Source organism: Micrasema longulum, unplaced genomic scaffold (genome assembly GCF_059751315.1).
Source record: "Micrasema longulum isolate JH-2025_06_02 unplaced genomic scaffold, ASM5975131v1 h1tg000190l, whole genome shotgun sequence".
Lineage (NCBI taxonomy): Eukaryota > Metazoa > Arthropoda > Insecta > Trichoptera > Brachycentridae > Micrasema > Micrasema longulum.
The window spans coordinates 11,286-30,855 of NW_028277395.1; the positions used below are offsets into that span (position 1 = coordinate 11,286).

General features: G+C 34.7%; 1 protein-coding gene across 2 annotated transcripts in view; it reads left to right on the forward strand.

Annotated features, from left to right (window-relative positions):
• The first annotated feature begins 775 nt into the window (after nucleotides 1-775).
• Nucleotides 776-19,570, forward strand: part of LOC148283842 (innexin inx1-like) — a 34,580-nt gene continuing 15,785 nt past the window's right edge. Inside the window, exons 1-2 of one of the 2 annotated variants that reach the window (XM_088243126.1) lie at nucleotides 776-1,674; nucleotides 13,657-13,769. Coding sequence is in view for 1 of the 2 variants with exons in the window: in XM_088243127.1 (XP_088099253.1) it covers nucleotides 1,426-1,678; nucleotides 13,657-13,769 (366 nt within the window). In the remaining variant the exon portion in view is untranslated. Of the gene's footprint in view, nucleotides 1,679-13,656; nucleotides 13,770-19,570 lie in introns of both variants that reach the window. The other variant, XM_088243127.1, reaches the window with a different exon arrangement.

The following is a 19,570-nucleotide window of genomic DNA, read 5'->3' on the forward strand; positions in this document are numbered from 1 at the left end:
TATTGAAACTAAGTATAAGACAAAAAAGTATGTTTTAAGACGCGCATTTTAAATGTTATTTTTTTACAATCAAATGGATCAATAAGGGGAAAGTTCAAATTATATTCACTAACAAAATGTATAAGTTCTTATTGCTTGTTTTTATTTATTGATAAATTGTTTACTATAGGAACTAGAACCATACAAAAACCCGTAAAAATGCCCAGTTTTATCCGCTGTGTTCGGGCGCACGGCATTTGTCTATTTTAGTTAGGCATGAAAGGTCCGACACATGCAGTTGTCTCTTTCGCACAATATCAAGGAGGCATCTGCAAGGCCGTGACAGAAAAACACATATTTATTAAAATTCAACAGAAACACAAAAATAATAATGTTTATGTACATATCTAATTTGAACTGAATACAATAATTGTTATAGCAAACTTTCGATTGTATTCATTTGATCTATATACGAGTATGTACTCAAATCTAGCAATAGCAAAGCGTTGCCGGGTTCAGCTCGTAATAAATAAAATTTACCTAACATCTTTCCTAAAGATGATGACATAAATTCTTGGAAGGTGTATTTTCATTTTGTGATTTGGTTTTACCCGTCTAAAGAATGATTTGTCACTAATTATGACAGTGAACTGTTACGACTGTTATTCCATACATTAGCCATTGTTTGTAAAGTGATTCGTGTTAGTGTATCGCTTATTACTTCATTTGAATCACCAATCACTCCACATCATTAATAAGTGTTTTATTAATTCGTTTTTTCACTATCCATTGTTTCAGAATCAAAGGACTTCACCACGTGGATCATTTAACTCGTGATCATTTTATCGACAACTAACACCCGGAACAGCACAATAGGAAGTTAAAGAAACTTCCGGAAAACAAAAGCAAGACTGAACATTGACAGACTAGAAAGTTCTACCAACGATCTGTCAAAAGATATTTTGATCCAGTTTTTTATGCATTTGAATCTCATTCGAAAGAAACTCGAGCAAGTTTTTAAAGAGACAATCAATTCTAGATATACTCCGTCCAATTTTCACACGATTCGCCATATTTTTCTCGCTTAATTATACTGTGTACCGTATCAAATCTGTGCTATTGTCAATAATTTTAAAGTAAGAAATTCATGAACTTGTAATTGACGCAACCGAAAAGTCTGATTTTGTAGTTTCCAGTTTTTGTATCGCTGTTTTTACAAGGTTTTACAACGTTTAATTGTAAAATAACTATCAGTTTTGATAGAAAATTGTTAGAATTTTACATGCCACCACGATAGCGAATCGGACGAAACGAAATCAAGAAATAATTCATTTACTGTTTGTAAATGTGTTGACATTTCATAAAAAAAATTGTCTAAAAAAATATATATAGGGGGCCAAAACTTGATCCTTGCGGCGCGCCTGGAGTGGCTAAAATTATACCAAGATGTATAAGTTACTGGGAGGATTGCAGGCGTACTTCAAGTGGCAGGATATCCAGACGGATAACGCTGTGTTCAGATTGCATAATGTGTTCACCACGGTGCTGCTTCTGACATGTTCCATCATCATCACGGCTACCCAATATGTTGGAAGGCCCATCCAGTGCATCGTTAATGGACTGCCGACACACGTCGTCAATACCTTCTGCTGGATCACCTCCACCTTTACGATGCCGGACGCTTTCAACAGACAGGTGAGTTTTTAATTTTAAACAATTTACCTTTTTTCTATTATGCAAAATATTTTTTTCAATTAGCGATAGTTATTCCATATTTGTGGATCTAAGTATCACTCGTCTTCTTTTTCTATAAAAAATAATGAACTTCCTCCAAGAATTTTCATCAACAAAAACAAAGCGAACCTAACGTTATTTCCCTTAGGGGTAGGTGGAGAGGACAGAACCCCATATCACTCTTCCTTTGCACACGGACCTCGTTTACTCTGCATTCATGCTTTTTATTGACCACGCACGCCGATTATTCCGACATTTACATGTCCATCTTCTTTCCGGGTCCGATCTTCGAACCTAGTGTTTAGACAGCGCCGGATTTCGACATGTTTTTCTTCTGCCTGAATCAAATGCTGACCGAAGAGTAGATTTTCTTTGACATGTACAATATTTTCTCTAATATGGAGATCTGTTGGATTTGATCGTGCTTTGTCTCTTTCGGTCTTCCTCGTTTTCTGCATCCATCAACATTCGCAGGGATGGATTGACATTAATTATATTATTATGTATTTATTTCAAATGAATTCAGCAACTACTCTCTTAGGTTAGCCTGTCTCATGGTGAACCTAGTGGTTAAAAAAATAATTACAATTCAATAAACATCAATCCACCCTATATCATTTTATATTGTCGAGTGGATTTTTACCATGGTGTGAAATGAATGGGCAATACTTCGTAGATTTTTTTCTTCGAGAGTACAAAACGCATAATTATTAAGCATTTTTTATCATCATTAATATTTTTTTAAAATAGCGTTGCTAGTCATGAACAGTAGCGTGCCTAGGGTTTACGAGTAAGGCAAGCCCATATATATATTTTTTTAATTCACATGTGGTGTAATTCTCTGACAGCCTCATAGTATAGTGGCCAGCGCATTTACCTACCATGTAAAAGGTCTCGGTTCGATTCCCGACATGGTTGATATGAAATATTTATTTAAAAAGGTGTTTTTACACTAGAATGTGTCATAGTCCCTGGACTGGTACTTGAAGCGTAAGACTGATCATCTTACCTTTATGTAGCAAAAATGATCAAGACACACTGCGATTGCAGTACTCTATGCACCATTAGGCGCGGAAAAGGAATGATGATAAATTCATTTGTGTGAAAACATGATGTGAGCTTTCTTCACTACAGTTGTACAGTCTACAAAGCATCCAAAAGGCATATTATGACGAATAACAATATTTTTTTTAATATGCATAGGATAATCTTTTTGAGGTTGTTCAAATAAACGAAATAAAGAAAACACAATATAATTTTATATAAAGGAATTCCTCAAATATCAACATTACCAATAAGTAACATCAATATAATAAACGAAATAAAGAAAACACAATATACTTTTAAATAAAGGAATTCCTCAAATATCAACATTACCAATAAGTAACATCAATATAATATAGCGTACGTAGAGTTGAATAATAGTCATCGGAACCCATAGATACATAAATATAAATTATAATTGATATAAGATGTAGGAAAAGGAAAGTAGATAGGCAAATAAAAAAGAAACGTCGGCCATCTCCAAATTCATTTTATATATGACGTTTGCACAAAATGAAGTAAATTATCGTAAATTTTAACCAGTACGGGTCTTTATACAATTAAGATAAAAAAAAACCGTTTAAAATTATCAAATTCCGTAAAAAAGAGCATAATAAACAATCGTAAAGTTTGTTCGATACGAAATACGAGAGGCGCTCTCTGCTAACTTTACCTTAAAGAAGCTGGCTTCAGATTCCCATATAAAACTCAACATATACATACAAACATTTGATGAGTTTACTGTTTGCATCACATGCGAGTTGCGCCGTGAAATAAGCCCCATAAGAAGCCCACGTGCGTGAGCAAGATAAGAGGACATAGTGTCGTTCGCGCACACAGATTTCATGCGGTTCGGATCTCGGGATGCGAACAGTACCAACGTCGAACAGATCTCTAATTCTCATGCGGCGCGAAATTTAAACAACGAAATGAATTATTTTTAAGCGTTTGGTCCAGATTTGGTAATTTTGAAATAAAATTAATAGGCAAGCCCGGCTTATGGGCTTCTATGGAAATACCGCCACTGGTCATGAATGACATTTGTAATGAAATATAATTATCCAAATTTCCAAAACTCTTTTGGTTTTCATCGTCCTGATTATAAACAAGCGATAGTCGCTGAACCAAATTTTATCCACCTTGCTTAGTTAAAAACCTGAAAAAAAAGTTACCAATAGAATTTTGTAAAAAGGCGTAAATTTTTTTGTTGTTGTATACATGATACTTCCAAAGCAAAAACAAAGATTTTGTCTTCAAACTTTCAAATTGGGATTTCTCAAAATTGTGGTTTTTTTTTACTGACTATTGCCTGAATCTCCTGTAGCTCAATCAAAAATAACTATCGACGTGCTTAAAAACATGCTAAACATTTGAGCGATCACAATGAACAATAATGACATTAGGGTGGGCCGAGATTTTTTTTCCGAACTTTGAAATAAAAGGGGTCTAAAAGGTTGCCTTTTGGATTACTCAGAATGTAAAAAATATTTAAAAAAATATTCGATACTACTTTTAGCCCTCAACCAGAGCTTGAAGTTTTCGAAAAAGTCGATTTTTTTGAGTAAACCGGCTGTCATTTCGTATTTACGTAAGAAAATCAGTCTAATTAAATGTTATAATGTGCATTAAACCTTATTAAATAAGCATCTAAGGGCGTGAGTTGCACTTTGTTTTGTAATAAATGGGTAGCATTGTTTTAATAGGCCATTGTTTTCGTCAATATTAGCCAGGCGCTTGACGGAATTAGTTCCGCGGAGTGTAAACTTTTTCCATTTCGGAAGTTTTAAAGCGCGTTCGAATTTGTAATGTGATTAAGTTATTTCTTTACTAACACAAAATAATTTTATCAATATAGATAAAGAACAAAATGTTCAGACAGTGATAAACTTCAAACCTCGGTTGAGGGCCAAAAGTGGTATGGAATATTTTTTTAAATAATTTTTATGTTCAATGTGATCCAAAATGCAACTTTTTAGACCCCTTTCATTTTGATGTCCAAAAAAATAAAAACACTTCATACATCATCGGCCCACTCTAATGAACATGCTTAAGTTATCTCAGTCATAAATCAACGCGTGTGTATGTGTAATCTCTAAGTCAACGCTCGTGTCGGGTTTGTTTCTTGTTTTCCTCGTAAATAAATACAGTTCACTGGCGAAAAATCGGCGTTTACTATAAAAAATAATACAATATATTGCATTTGCAAAATGGTAAGGAGTATCTAATACAAAAAAGTTAAAATTAAATTACAATTACTATGGCGACCGCTTTTCTTGACATTTGGCTTGCCAACTGCCGGCTAAATGCAATAAATAGCATGATAAATAATAAATAAAAATAGATCGAGGAATAGCCATCTCCTCCTCCCGAAAACTCTGCGACCTAGAGTATGCCGATGATGCGGTTATAATTGACGATTCAGTCGCGGGTCTTCAGGCCACTGTAGATAGCCTAAAGGTACTCCGCGTGCTTGGGGCAAAAATCAATATTGCAAAAACCCACATTGTGTAACATTTCATGCGTTGATGCCCTAAATCCCCTGCCTGTCAAAGTCATCGAAAGGGTCGAGAATTTCAAATATCTGGGAGTATACGTTACGGAAAATGGCAGCTTTCAAAAAGAACTGGGAGTGCGGCTAGGAATAGCAGGTGCCACTTTTAATAGTATGAAGGCTGTCTGGAGATCGGATATTTAATCAGTGAAAACGAAATGCCGCCTATATAACGCCTGCATAACACCTGTTCTCCTCTACAGATGCGAATCGTGGCACCTCACTCGGGTCCAAAGCAGCGAAATTCTGAGTTTTGAGAATAGGTGTCTCGGAAGAATATTGGGTGTGCGGTGGTCTGACTTTGAGGAATGAAGTTATAAGAGAGTGTGCTGCGGACGCCTCCTGAGAGCCTTAACCACGCTTGCCTACTTTTCAAGGCATCAGGTTCTCGACGTCCTGGACGTCCACTGCTGACTGTTGGTCGGCAGTTCATGTCAGAACTATGGGACGCGAACCTGACTTGGCAGGATGCACAAGAGCTGGCAGCCGACAGAGATGCTCGGAGGATCTTTGTGGACACCATATGCTCCAACTAGGGAGCGGACATGGAATAATGAAACAAGACAAGGACAAACGAGACTAATTAATCAGGGACTAAAATTATACAATAAACTACCAGACAAAACTAATCAAAAGACTCAAACAAACTTTTCAAAAGATGTAAAAAATATTATTTTGAGTATGAATAAAAAATGTTTATTTTTGTAAAATGAAAATAAAATAAATTTTCAAATAAAAAAATAGCAGTTTTGGAATAATTTTCACCGGTGAAATTCAAATATGTGATTGGGCAGCAGAATTATACGTCACGAAACGTAATTATTATGAGGTGTTAACGGATGTTCCATTGTGATCGCGAATACGATAAACAACCATGGTGAGAAATTATTATCACGTCGATAGTTATTTGTGATTGGGCTACTGAACGGCGATGATATGGAAGTCTATGCATTTACAGGACTTATGACCCGTCGTTGGCTTCGGGTTAAGTGGCCACTTTACGCACTGTGCAACATCTTCGATAAGTTCGATCGTGATATTATTTGCGTCAGCTCATTGAGCCAATCTTGCTAAGCGACCTCTCAGACGCCGGTCACCCAGAGCAATCATGCTAATTTGCATACTAAATTGGAACACGCAGACGTGACTGGCTTTAAAATGGTTCGTGTATATATATTTTCAAATTTTTAAAATTCATTTATTGATTACAGAGCCCATTTCATAAGAAACATATAAGCCGCAAAAAGTTAAGTAAAAAGTTAAATAATATTTATTTATTAATTCAAAATTACACTCATTTACAAATTCATGAGTATATTAAGGCTATTTAGGCTGTGCCCGTGTTAAGCCATAATAATTATCAATTAAAAATACACAGGAAAATTATTTTATATATCACAATAGAATAAGAATCCAGAAAATAAAGTATAAAGTATCTTTATATTTCTGTTCAATGTACTTCATAGTCCTAACGCTCCTATACACCTGTGTGAAAAATTTCAACGCTTATCAGTTCATGGTTTACCTCTTCGTTCTCATTCTCAAGGCACTCTCTTAATACCCATACACAATTCCTCTTTCTTCTCTAACTCATACAGTGTCCATGCGGCTCGACTGTGGAATCATCTCCCATCCACCATCAAAGATGTTACTACATTATCTCTGTTTAAATCACGTCTGAAGAAACATCTCCTTTCTCTTCCTTAATCTCTCCTCCTTTCCTTTTTCCTCTTTCCTCTTTTTTCCTTTTTCCCATTGAGGAATAGTTTTGATTGAAAAGGAAAAAATTATAAGGAATTCAATGAAATAATCTGATTGGGATCCATAAAAAAACGAATGCTGTCTGTAAACATTAAAAAACAAACTTATTTTATTCAGAATAAAATAACATCCATTCATTTTTTTGCACGCGCATTCTCGGCGAATGCAACCCTGGTGATGAATAAAAAAAAAATACGCTCATAACTTTTTTGTACTTAATAAATTGAAGATTTTATGAGCTTTAAACCTTCTCGCGGCAAAGATGTACATTTATCTGAAAACCTCACGTAAATCGGTCCGGTAGTTATCGAGTCCATCGAGGAGAACTATTCAAACATTGCCTTTTATATATATAGATATAGATAAAATATAAATAAATATTGTAATAACGTTAACTTATTAATAATGAAAAGCTAGGGTTTCCTAGGACAGCGGTGCCCGTATTTTAACGGCCGTAGTGAACGGTGATGCAGTGGACAGCCGTCGTAACGTCGACTAGACAGTGGTTTCCGAGGTAAACGGTGTTAAATGGTGTTGATAATACCGTTTTCCTAGGAAACCACACTCTAGTCACCGTTACGACGGCTGTCCACTGCATCACCGTTCACTACGGCCGTTAAACTACGGGCACCGCTGTCCTAGGAAACCCTAGCTTTATTGAATTCTTATATTAGTACGACGTGGATTATTGTTTTATACTTGAAGTTATTTTGTTTAAAGGTGTAAGTTGTTTATTTACATAAATTATGAATAACGATTCGCTATCGGAGTGATTCAACAAAAATGCAATCAATTGATTATTATTTTTGCTATTTATAATAACATCACACAGCCGGAAGGGAAGCATGAATAATAATTGTTAATTTAAACACCTTTTATGATATTCTAATGCAACCATCACAGAGAGGATGGAACGCCATATGCATCTATCTATCCTGACATATTCATTCAATACGTCATGCCCTTCAATTTAAATTATTATTATTATACTTATATAGCGCCAGTTTTATTTCATTTTCATTTATTTAAAAAAAGAACACGTACATAACAAGCTAAAATTTAATGCGTACATATTAAAACGAGAAAAAAAATACATAACTGAGACGAATTCTGCTCCGGAAAACCCCTTCGGATACATGGAACAGATCAACATCCGGAGCGATGTTGTTCAGCGTAGCGGTAGCCCTTCCAACGGTAGGGTGCTCCTGTATATCGGAATGTGAAACAATCCATGCTGATGCTGTCTTAGGTAATTATCAGGAACATACAAACCAATGCTCATCATAATATCAGGATTATCGGCCATGCCAAGGCGCCTTTTTTATAGTGATTCTGTATTAAAATTGATCAAAGATGCGCCGTAATCATTTTCAATGTTGCCAACACGATATTCCAGGCTCCTTATAAATTTCTTTTGAATGTTTTCAATTTGATTAATATATACATTATATTGAGGGGACCATACTAATGAAGCGAATTCGAGTTGACTTCGCACATAAGTATAGTAAAGAAGTTTGAATGTATTTGGTGATGAGAATGGCTTGGAGATTCGTAAGATAAACCCTAGAAGTCTGTACGCCTTATCTACTATTGTATTTATGTGATCTCTAAATAAAAAGCTTATTTATTAGTACACCCAAATCTCTCGCTTTCATTGAACGATTGACAATTTTCCCAGATAGTTTGTAGTCAAATAGTATAATTTTTTTCTTTCGAGTAAATGACATGACAAGACATTTATCAGAATTCAATAATAACTGATTGTCCTTGCAATAGCAATAGATTCTATCTAAGTCAGCTTGAAGAACTTCGCAATTATTTATTGAAGACACAATTTTAAATACTTTATTGTCATCAGCGTATAGCAAAAAAATTGAGTTTTGAATGCATAAACTTATATCATTGTTATTCTATTGCATTATAATTTAATCTAATTAATTTTACCATGTATTTTTATTGTTATTTATTGTGGCTCGACACGGGCATAGCCTAGAAAGCCTTAATAAGTTCATAAATATTTAATTTTGATAAATAAATAAATTATAAACATGCTCCAATTTATTTCTATATTCAGATAGAGACGCATGCTGAGAAACCAGCTTGGACCATAATAAAGTTCCAATGGATTAACTATTTATAGATTTATACAATAAGGACATTAGAATTAATATCAACATTTAAACTGTAATTTTGAATGAATAAATAAATAAAGCAAACAAGCTTTTTCTTCAAGATTTACGTAACTAATGAATTCTTTCCTATTTTATTTTTATCATGTAAATAAATCAATTATTTTTCCTAAAATAGTAATAATTTGCTTTAAATATTTTCTATTCTTTTTATATATATGGCATACTGGGGATTCTTATAATGAATAACTACAAAGTTAGTGCTTCAAATATAAAAATTTACAATAAATATCAATGACCGAGGAAGACCGAGAAAGACATGGCACGATCAAGTCCATCAAATACTTGAAGATGGACATGGACATGTCAAAAGTAGGAATAATCGGCGTGCGTGCATAAGAAGATGTATGAATGTAGAGGAAGCGAGGTCTGTATGCCAAGATAGAGTGTTATGGCGTTCTATCCTCTCTGCCTACCCCTACGGGGAAACGGCGTGATGGTTTGTTGTTTGTTGTGTTGTTGTTGTTGTCACAGTATTGTATTTTATCATGCCGCGGTGTGAAATGGGCCAATCATGCGATATTACGCAGTGGGCTCGCGGTTTGCACGTGCACAGCGGTCCAGTCTCCGTGAATGTACGGTAGTAGCTAAACGCGCTAACCACTTAACCACGGGACAGTATGCGAGTACATTTACGAAATAATTAAAGGTAAGCGAATATGCCTATTATTGTACATCGACCTTCATTTTGAACACAAATTCCTAAATTTATGAAATTAATTACACACCGGAACAATCGTCATGGTCATAATTAAGCATTTGATGTTGCAAATTATCATTGGTGGGCAACCTTTTATTTAATTTTTATTTTAAAAAACCGTTTGGGTTATTTAAAAAAAAAAATATATAATTTTTTATATTTTTTTGTCCTAAAATAGTACAAACATAATAAATGAATGTCCTAATATTAACTAATTTATAAAATTTCTAAACAATATAAACAAACTACAAACTAAAAAATACTTCCTTTTCAATGGTTTCGTCAATAAAGGATCTTGGAATTACTTTAGATAGTAAACTCTCCTATCGTGATGATAATATTGTAAGCAAATCTCTCAAACTTCTCGGTTTTATCAATACGGCGGACTTCAAAAATATTAATACCATCAAAACTCTTTATTGCTCACTAGTTCGACCCCATTTAGAATACGCTTCTCCTATTTGGTCTCCATTCTACAGGACTCATATTGACCATATCGAGTCTCTCCAACTCCGTTTTTTAAGAAAAGTGGCATGGTTGCTCGGATTACAAAGGGTAATTATTCTTATTTTGAAATAGAGCAATCTCTTAATCTGTCTTCATTGGAGAGACGTAGAACTGAGATGGACCTTATATGCATTTTCAAAATACTAAATGCTTTAAGTGATGTCCCATCTCTGTTGCATTCAATTTCTTTTCATGTTCCTAACCGTGTCACCAGAAGTCAAAATCTGCTATTTATAAAATCTTCTAAGAGCAACTTTGGTTTTTATGCCCCAATGTCCAGAATGTGTAGATTAGTCAATTCATCACACGACTTGGAATTTTTTGGGATAGATCTTCCGGCTTTTCGTAGATCTCTTCGCGCCTAAACAGTGTGGGATGAAGTTGGATTGGCATGGTTTAGCTCAAAGTTTTGGTCTTTCGTTTTTTTAATATATTGTATACTATTATTACACATACGAACATTGCTTTATATATTTCATTTATGAACTCTTTTGATTAATCAATATATTTTATAAATGATACATGTTTTTTTAATTCTATATATAAATCTACTTTTATGCATCTAGTAAATGTTATAACTGTAACTCTCCAAAAAAGAGACTAACTCTTGTGCTTGGAGAGTGACTTACACTGTCATAGGACAAAAAAACTAGTAGTACCTAGTATGTAGGTGAAATAATTCAATTAGACGAATCTCACCCGCATAAATAAAGGTTTCAGCTCTTTAACTTCACAAACATCAATAGATGAAAGAATTGAAGGAATATAGATGTTCAAATATGGGCAGAATGGTGAATGTTCCACAGTGTGTAAAGTTGCTAATTAAACCAGCCATTGACAGGTCATAAGCCCTGTAGATGCCAAGACTTCCTTCTCTTAAATGTTCTTCATCTCTGTTGTAATATGTTAATTTTATATGGGTTTTTAAAGCGATTTTTAAAATATGTTTTTATTTATATATTTGCTCGCTTAGCAATGGTTACCAAAAACTACTTTTTGCATATCAAACGGATAACAAAAATTCTCACACGCAAAACAGCACATTGGTTTTGATATAATATTCACAGTAAATATTCATGAAAATTATACCTAGATTGCATCTTGGTTTTGTTTGAATTTATTAATTTATTCAACTTATACATAGGAAATACTTAAGAAATACACAGCCATATAATGAGGAACTTCAGCCCTATGGGAAATTGGTTTCAAAAAATGTTTTCTTGCGCGCGGTAAAAATTAGAGCTTCAAATTGTTCGGCACGAAAAAAATTTTTGGACGACGTCACTAGTGAGCCAACCAATGAAATGAAAGCTGTGAAGGATATCCGGTCGCTTACCGTAAACGAATCAATCGGAAGAACTGTCAGAGAAGAACCTCTGACGTCACATCATCATCATTCCATTTCCGCACCTAATGGTGCATAGGGCACTGCATTGGTACACCAATCGCAGTGTATCTTGATCATTTTTGTTCCATGAAGGTAAGATGATCAGTCTTACGCTTACGGTACCAGTCCAGGGACTATGAAATATTCTAGTGTGAAAACACCCTTTTGAATAAATATTTCTTATCAACCATGTCGGGAATCGAACAGGCAGGCTAGCGCGCTGACCATTACCCCACGAGGCCGACTGAAATTATACCTAGATTAAATCTTAGTTTTGTTTAAATTTATTAATTTATTCAACTCATAAATAAGACATACTTATCAAACACAGATATATAATGATGAACTTCATCCGTACGGGAAATTGGATTAAAAAAATGTTTTTTTGCGCGCGGTAAAAATTAGAGCATTAAATTGTTCAGCATAGTTTCGTGGGTTCCGTATTTTTCGAAGATATAAAAAACAGACGGTAAACACCAGGTTAAGATCCAGCGGGTGGTGTCGAGATTTATTGTAAGTATGGGACGTTCAAGGTCATTCAGTTTGTTCTTTTTTCACCTTTTTTTATAAAAATGGTAATAATGTTTTGAAACTCAACAGGATCAGTGGCCGCAGGGCCCCTAGTAAACCCTTAAGTTTGTGACCTTGAACGACCACCGCTCATGCCGTCATTTTGAAAAATTCAGTTTTTTGCGTATAGTTACTTCCCTTTAAAAATTACCGTATTTTACCAAAATCTGGTCTAAATTACCGTAAAATACCGGGGTAATTTTACCGCCTTGCATCTCTAGTCACGCGTCACGATCCATAATCCTGTAAAAAAGTAGTTTGAAATCTTATTATCGTTCGTGGCTTTTGTAATTGATTTATTTCACAGTTTTAAAATGTACCGAGGTTCTATTTTTCCGGTCCCGACTAGCTATGACATTCCTGTGTTAAGGCAGGACCTGCTTTTTAAAATGATAATAATAATTGACTTGACTTTTAACTTTTAATTTGATTTTTAATTTTATCTTTCAATTTTAACTTTTTAATTTTAATTCTTAATTTTAACTTTTAATTCAAACTTTTAACTTAACTAACTAACTAACTAACCATCACGCCATTTCCCCGGAGGGGTAGGCAGAGAGGATAGAACGCCACACCACTCTGTCCTGGCACACTTCCTTTGCTTCCTTCACATTCATACATCTTCTCATGCACGCACGTCGATTATTCCGACTTTCCACATGACCACTTTCAAGAATTTGTTGTACTTGATCATGCCATGTCTTTCTCGGCCTTTATCGACTTCTACAACCAGACACATTCGCATCATAAATCTTTTTAGCCGTTCTTTCATCATTCATTCGCTCCACATGACCGAACCATCGCAAAAGACCTTTCTTAATTTGTCGATAGTGAAAACTTTTCATTTTAATTTTAACCTTTACTTTTAATTTTAAACATTTGATTTCAACTCTTAATTTATACTTACTTACATCTACTACCTGCATCGAATAATTTATTGTTGGTTGTGATTTTTTACAATTAAATTGAAATGTTCATGGAAGCAGAGAGAGAGGGAGGAAAGTAGAGTAGCTTTACAATGTCTTCTCCTTTTTATGAACTTTTTATGTAATATTTTTATTTTTACTTTTTTAGAATAAAATTATTTTTCCCCTCTCCTCCTGCATTCATTTGCGTGAAATCTGTTATTGGTCTTACGTTTTTAAATTGTTTTTTTTGTACCTTGTTTTATATAAAGACTGTATGATTTCATTAATAAATAAATAAATAATAATTCATTTTTTTCCTCCCTCAGCATGTTCCGGAGTCCACGTGGTTCAGCCAGGAATCAGCAATGACTTCAATGACGAGGATGCCAAGAAGTATTACACTTACTATCAGTGGGTCTGCTTCGTCCTCTTCTTTCAGGTATGTTTATCTAATAAATTACACTCAATGTTTGTCGCAGGGGGCGAAATTAGCCGTTCGCAATGGGGTCCTGGTGCCAATTTTCATGTATGGATACGAAGTATGGGATCGGAAAAACAATGAAAAACAAAGCTGAATGCCATGATCTCTGTGTGGTCAAATTCGCGCGTTATCTAAGGCTGAGATAAAATAACATTTGTCAAACATCAAGAAAGGAGTTCTGCGTCGGTTTGGCCACGTAGAGCGAATGGCTAAAAACATTTAAGATGCGAATGTTGATGGATGCAGAAAACGCGAAAGACCGAGGAAGACCGGAAAAGACATGGCATGACCAAATCCAACAAATAAGCGCGTGCATGAAAAGACGTATGAAAATGCAAAAATAGAGTTTTTTTTCATTGTTTTTTTTATTGTTTTATAATTACATCATTGATAGATGTATTTTTTTCTTTTACAATCTACTTTTATATATTTAGTTAATCTTATAACCGTAACATTCCAAAAAGAGACTAGCTATTGTGCTTGGAGAGTGACTTATACTGTTATATTTATTTAGTAATTTGAAGTTATACTATAATTTCGAATATACACAGGAAAAAATGTACAAGATTTAAAAAAAAAACAGAAAATAATAATACAGTAATACAAATTAAAATAGAATGCTGTTTTTACTCGGATTCAAAAAATTTCTTTAAATATACTTTGAATTTATTTACTGATATATGTATGAGTTTAATAGTTCTTAATTTTTTGAGGAGATTATCATATTTTTTTATTCCTGTGAAAACAAAACTATTTTGACCATGACTATTGTGGAATTTAGGAATTTTAATATTATTTTGGTATCCGAGTGACATATTCACCTCAAACTAGTTTATTTTTTCTTCTTTGTAAATTTGTACTATAAAATTTATTTTGGAAATAGCGTCTACTATATGAACTTTAAATAATTTACATAGGTTTTCCGTATTGCATGTTGAGGGCTTAATATATTGGCATATGCACCACCCCATCCAACAATACCATAGTGTAATGAGATTGTACAATTGAGTAATAAGCGATTTTGAAATTATTGATTCTTAAAATATTCCTTAATCTAATAAATATGGATATAATCCAACTACTACCATCACTTAATTTCCCTGTAGGGGTAGGCAGAGAGAATGGACCACCACACACGTCTATCCTGGCATACTTTTCTAGCTTCTCCCACATTCATACATCTTGTCATACCTGCCCTTCGGTTCTGCCTGCTTTTGTTAAGACCAGACTTAAAATTTAGTTTTTTTTCTGATCATGCTACGTCTTCCTCGGTCGCCCCTGTTCCACGTTACCGTTCGTTCTCACCTGTTTAACCATTTTTTCGTCATCCATTCGTTCTACATGACCAAACCATCTCAGAGACCCTTACTTAATCTTATCAATTATACCTGACTCAGATTTACACTCTCGCCTTACTTCATCATTTGTAACCCTGTCATATATTGATTTCCTACACATTCGTCTAAGAGATCGATTTCGACCGCGTTCACTCTGCTTTCATCCTTCCTCTGTCAGCTCCATGTTTCACTTACATACATAAGTGTTGGGACTAAAATTCCGTTGTGCACTAAAACATATTCCAATACGTTTAACTATAGTCCTTAAAATATAGCTTGATTAGTATGACAGTTGTCAGCAAAAGAGACGACATCACTTTGTCGTAATGTCTAAGGAGTGGTTTATATTGACACACGAAAAATCATTCGTATCTGGCATGTTAATTTATTTTTTCAATACAATGCTTGACATATAAATCAACATATAAAAATAAACCTAATTATTGACGACGTTCCTACAAGGTTACATCATTTTGCTAAAACGTTAAAGCTGAGACAAATTGATCAATGTAAATCGATCGAATAAAAAAATTATTAATTTGATGTGGTTCATGAAAAAAATATAAATGTCATATTTTTTTGTGAATAATTGTCTTAAACACACTATAATAGGCTTGTTTTTACGTTTTTATATTAATTTTCGGAAACAGAGTTTTATGTTCGCCTAAAAAAACTGATAATATCGATTTGATCAGTGCATGATCAGTGATCAATAATTTCCCATCACATTAGCTTGGCACCTGTTAATTTAAATCAAGCAATATTTTAAGGACTATAGTTCACTAATATAGTCTTTCCATTTTAAGTTTTGGTCTATATACACCAAGATATTTAATTTTATCTGTTGTATCTTATGTTGTATTTAAAAAAAAAATCTTTTGTGGTGCTACTGGCCCTTAAAACATACATTCCTACCGTTCCACATTCCTTTCTGGAGTAAAAAAAATACTAATGAAAAGGTATTCTGCCGTCACAAGAAAGAAGGTCGTTTCTATATAAAACAAAAAACGGAGAAAATAAATATTTCGTAACTCGGAGATTCAAAATCCATCGCGTGAAAAATACTTTAAAAATTACGTATATTATGCGACAGTAGGGTAAAAGCACCAATGAATGGCCGTTTAAGGTTCAGCTTGTAGTAAAACCCACATTAAAGGTATTAATTTCATTATTTAAGCGTACAAAATAAAAGAAAATAATAAAAAACACATTAATGTTTCTAAGTACTTTGACTTTTTTTATTGAAATACGAGTATTACAATTATAATTAATATTACTCTAAAAAAATAGCAGAATCACCAGTTAATGACCACTACCAGTAAAAATAATACTCAGATTTAGTTACATTATAACATTATAAAACACCCTAACACATTAGAATATGGATACATTCAAAGAATTGCATAAGATATAGCATCAAATAAAACACTTACCACATCTTTCCTTATAAAAGCACTATTGTGTTTGTTTATACTGTTGTGTTTTATTAACCAATGGTCATTTACTGGTGCTTTGACCCTATGTATTTGACCATATTTATTTTTAAAAAAAATATGTTATATATTTAAAAATTAACATTTTCATCTTCTTTTTAGTAAAAAAATACAAGAAAATATGTTATACTTCAATGAAAAGACGTTTCTAGCTAGAAACGCCCTTTTTATTTAGTAATTAAGTAAACGTCTTTCTTCTTTAGTGTTAATATGCCAATTGATTCTACTCAACTAAATAAAATAGACGTTACTGGCCATTTACTGTTTTTCAAGCTAGTAACGCCGACCTAATCAATTAACTTCGAAATTACTAGCAGATCTTAAATTTAATTGAAAAAGAGTAGGTGCATTCATTTCAGATGTTTTTAAAAACAGAATAGAAAAAAAAAGAGTATTTTAATCAGTCTTTAATAATTATATAAGTCAGAACAGCCTTTTATATTTAGTAATATTTAAGACTTTATGCAGTTTAGTCTCATTTATTAGTGAAAATAATAAGGTTGTGGTTAACAATGTTTGAGTATGTCCAAATGCTTGCAGACTGGCTGGATTCTCTCCCTAGGGAGTTGTTCATAATAAAATTTATTTCAACAGAGAGGGAAAACGCTTTTGAGAAGGGAATATGGAAGTCTAGGCATTTACAGGGCTTATGACCTGTCATTGGCTGGTTTAAGTGGCCACTTTACACACTGTGTAACATTCACCATTCTGCCCATGTTTGAACATCCACATTTCCTCAACTCTTCCATCTGTTGACGTTTGTGAAGTAAAGGAGCTGAAACCTTTATGATGTTGGTGAGATTCATCCGGCTGAACCAAATCACCTACTAGGCAACGCCTGAAAACAATTTTCCAATTTTTATACTTTTTCTTTTACCAGGTAGTAATTCAACAATGTTTGAGTATGTCCAAATGCTTGCAGACTGGCTGGATTCTCTCCCTAGGGAGTTGTTCATATTAAAATTTATTTCAACAGAGAGGGAAAACGCTTTTGAGAAGGGAATGTGGTTATTTTAGGAAGATATATGCATTTTTAGTAGATGCGTATTTTTTTCCTGATTCCGAATATATATTTAACTCACTTTCGAAAAAAATGTTAAATGCGTCCTTCTTTCTCATGGCGGAAGTATTCTGGACCTCACACATTGCGCGTACGTAATAAATAAACGACCACTGCACTGAAGCAGATGGAATAATTAAGTAGACCTTTATACTTACCAGCCGAAATGATTAAATAATTTTATTTTCGGTTTCAAAGACCGGACCTCAGTTATGGGGCCCATTCGCTCGGCCGAGGTCGCCGACCGACGTCAGTATTCTCCTCACACAAAAAAAAGAAAAATTCGTAAGGCATCGGATCCTATTCTCGAACTAAAAGCCCAGACCCCCTAGCACACAGCTTCTCAACCCTTTCGGGCACAACACCCCCAAGGGATGTGTTTTAAATCAGGAGCGAGGATTGGCGTAACACCTATTCGCCCATTTCACATGCATCGTCCCAATCCACACAGCACGTTCAATTAAGGGCGGGTGGATACTTATTTATTATTATTTTTATTTAATTTTTTTAATGGAAAAGAAATATTTGCGTTCTTATAATGTAGCCAAATATTTAAATTTTGGGGCCATTTTCAACAACAACAACGATAAACAACAAACCATCACGCGGTTTCCCCGTAAGTTTCACGCAGAGAGTATAGAACGCCACAACACTCTATCTTTGCATACAGATTTCGCTTCCTCTACATTCATATATATTCTCATGCACGCGCGCCGATTATTTCGACTATTGACAAGTCCATCTTCAAGTATTTGTTGAATTTGGCCATTTTCAACGAGTTGTAAATAACTCACTGCTAAAAAATTGGAACCAAGTTGTGGCAGAGCGGAATGCGAACCTTGGACCTCTGATCTATAAGTCCTCGACACTAGCCACGGGACCACAACCCGGTTCAAAGAGAATGTATGGACAGAGACCAACACGTCGTCCCCACCCCTCAGGATCCCCTCTATACGTCTGTTTTTTTTTATTTAAAAAATATGTATTTACATAAATAAACGTATCCAAATATACAAAAAACAATTTCTTAAAACTATAGTAACACAACAAACATAAGTAAAAACACGGATATTTACAATGAGAGAACGGCTTTGAATAAAGAAGGACTCCCTGGGTCGTCAGAGGCAGAGGATCCGAATACCACCCCCGTAAGGGGAGGACAAAACAAAATAACGTGTGCGTTCCGCTCGGAAAGAAGCACAGTCCCAACTGAATGAGCATCCTACAGGAAAAGTTGCCTGTCCCACCATATTTTACCAGCCTAGGCGTCCGCGCATCTGAGGACAGACGAGTGCAAAATCCACATTCATCAGATCCACATTCCACGCTGGTCGCATGACCCCTGTCATACCATTCAGCATCTTATATCTGGCATCATCTAATAGCACACAGTGCCACAGGATGTGTTCGGCCGATTGATGGTTATCTCTGCAAGCACAGCTCGAGACAGGGGCAAGTCCAAGCCTATGAAGCTTGTCTCTTAACTGGAACTGACAGTTCACTATAGGATCTATTACTAATCCGATTTAAATTATTGCTAAATAATTCCCTATTTATGTGAACATTGTGGCTGACCCGCAGAAGTGTATTTTTACCCAGAAAACCATGATCCGTGACTAAATGTTCAAAATGCGTCGGTTTTGGGCGCCGCTGCGCGTAGCGGCGAACAACCTTCCGTGGTCGGATTCCAGAGGATTCCAGAAGATCCCCGGCTTCTCCGACCTTGCGGGAGTGCAACGTGCATACCTCGCAGTGCAGATCGATTAATGAGAGCTGGCGCGTTCACAAAACTCACACAAACGTATTTATCCCCCAGTACCAGCGTCATTCCTTAGGTACACGAAGAAAAATAATAATTTCTCGTTATTA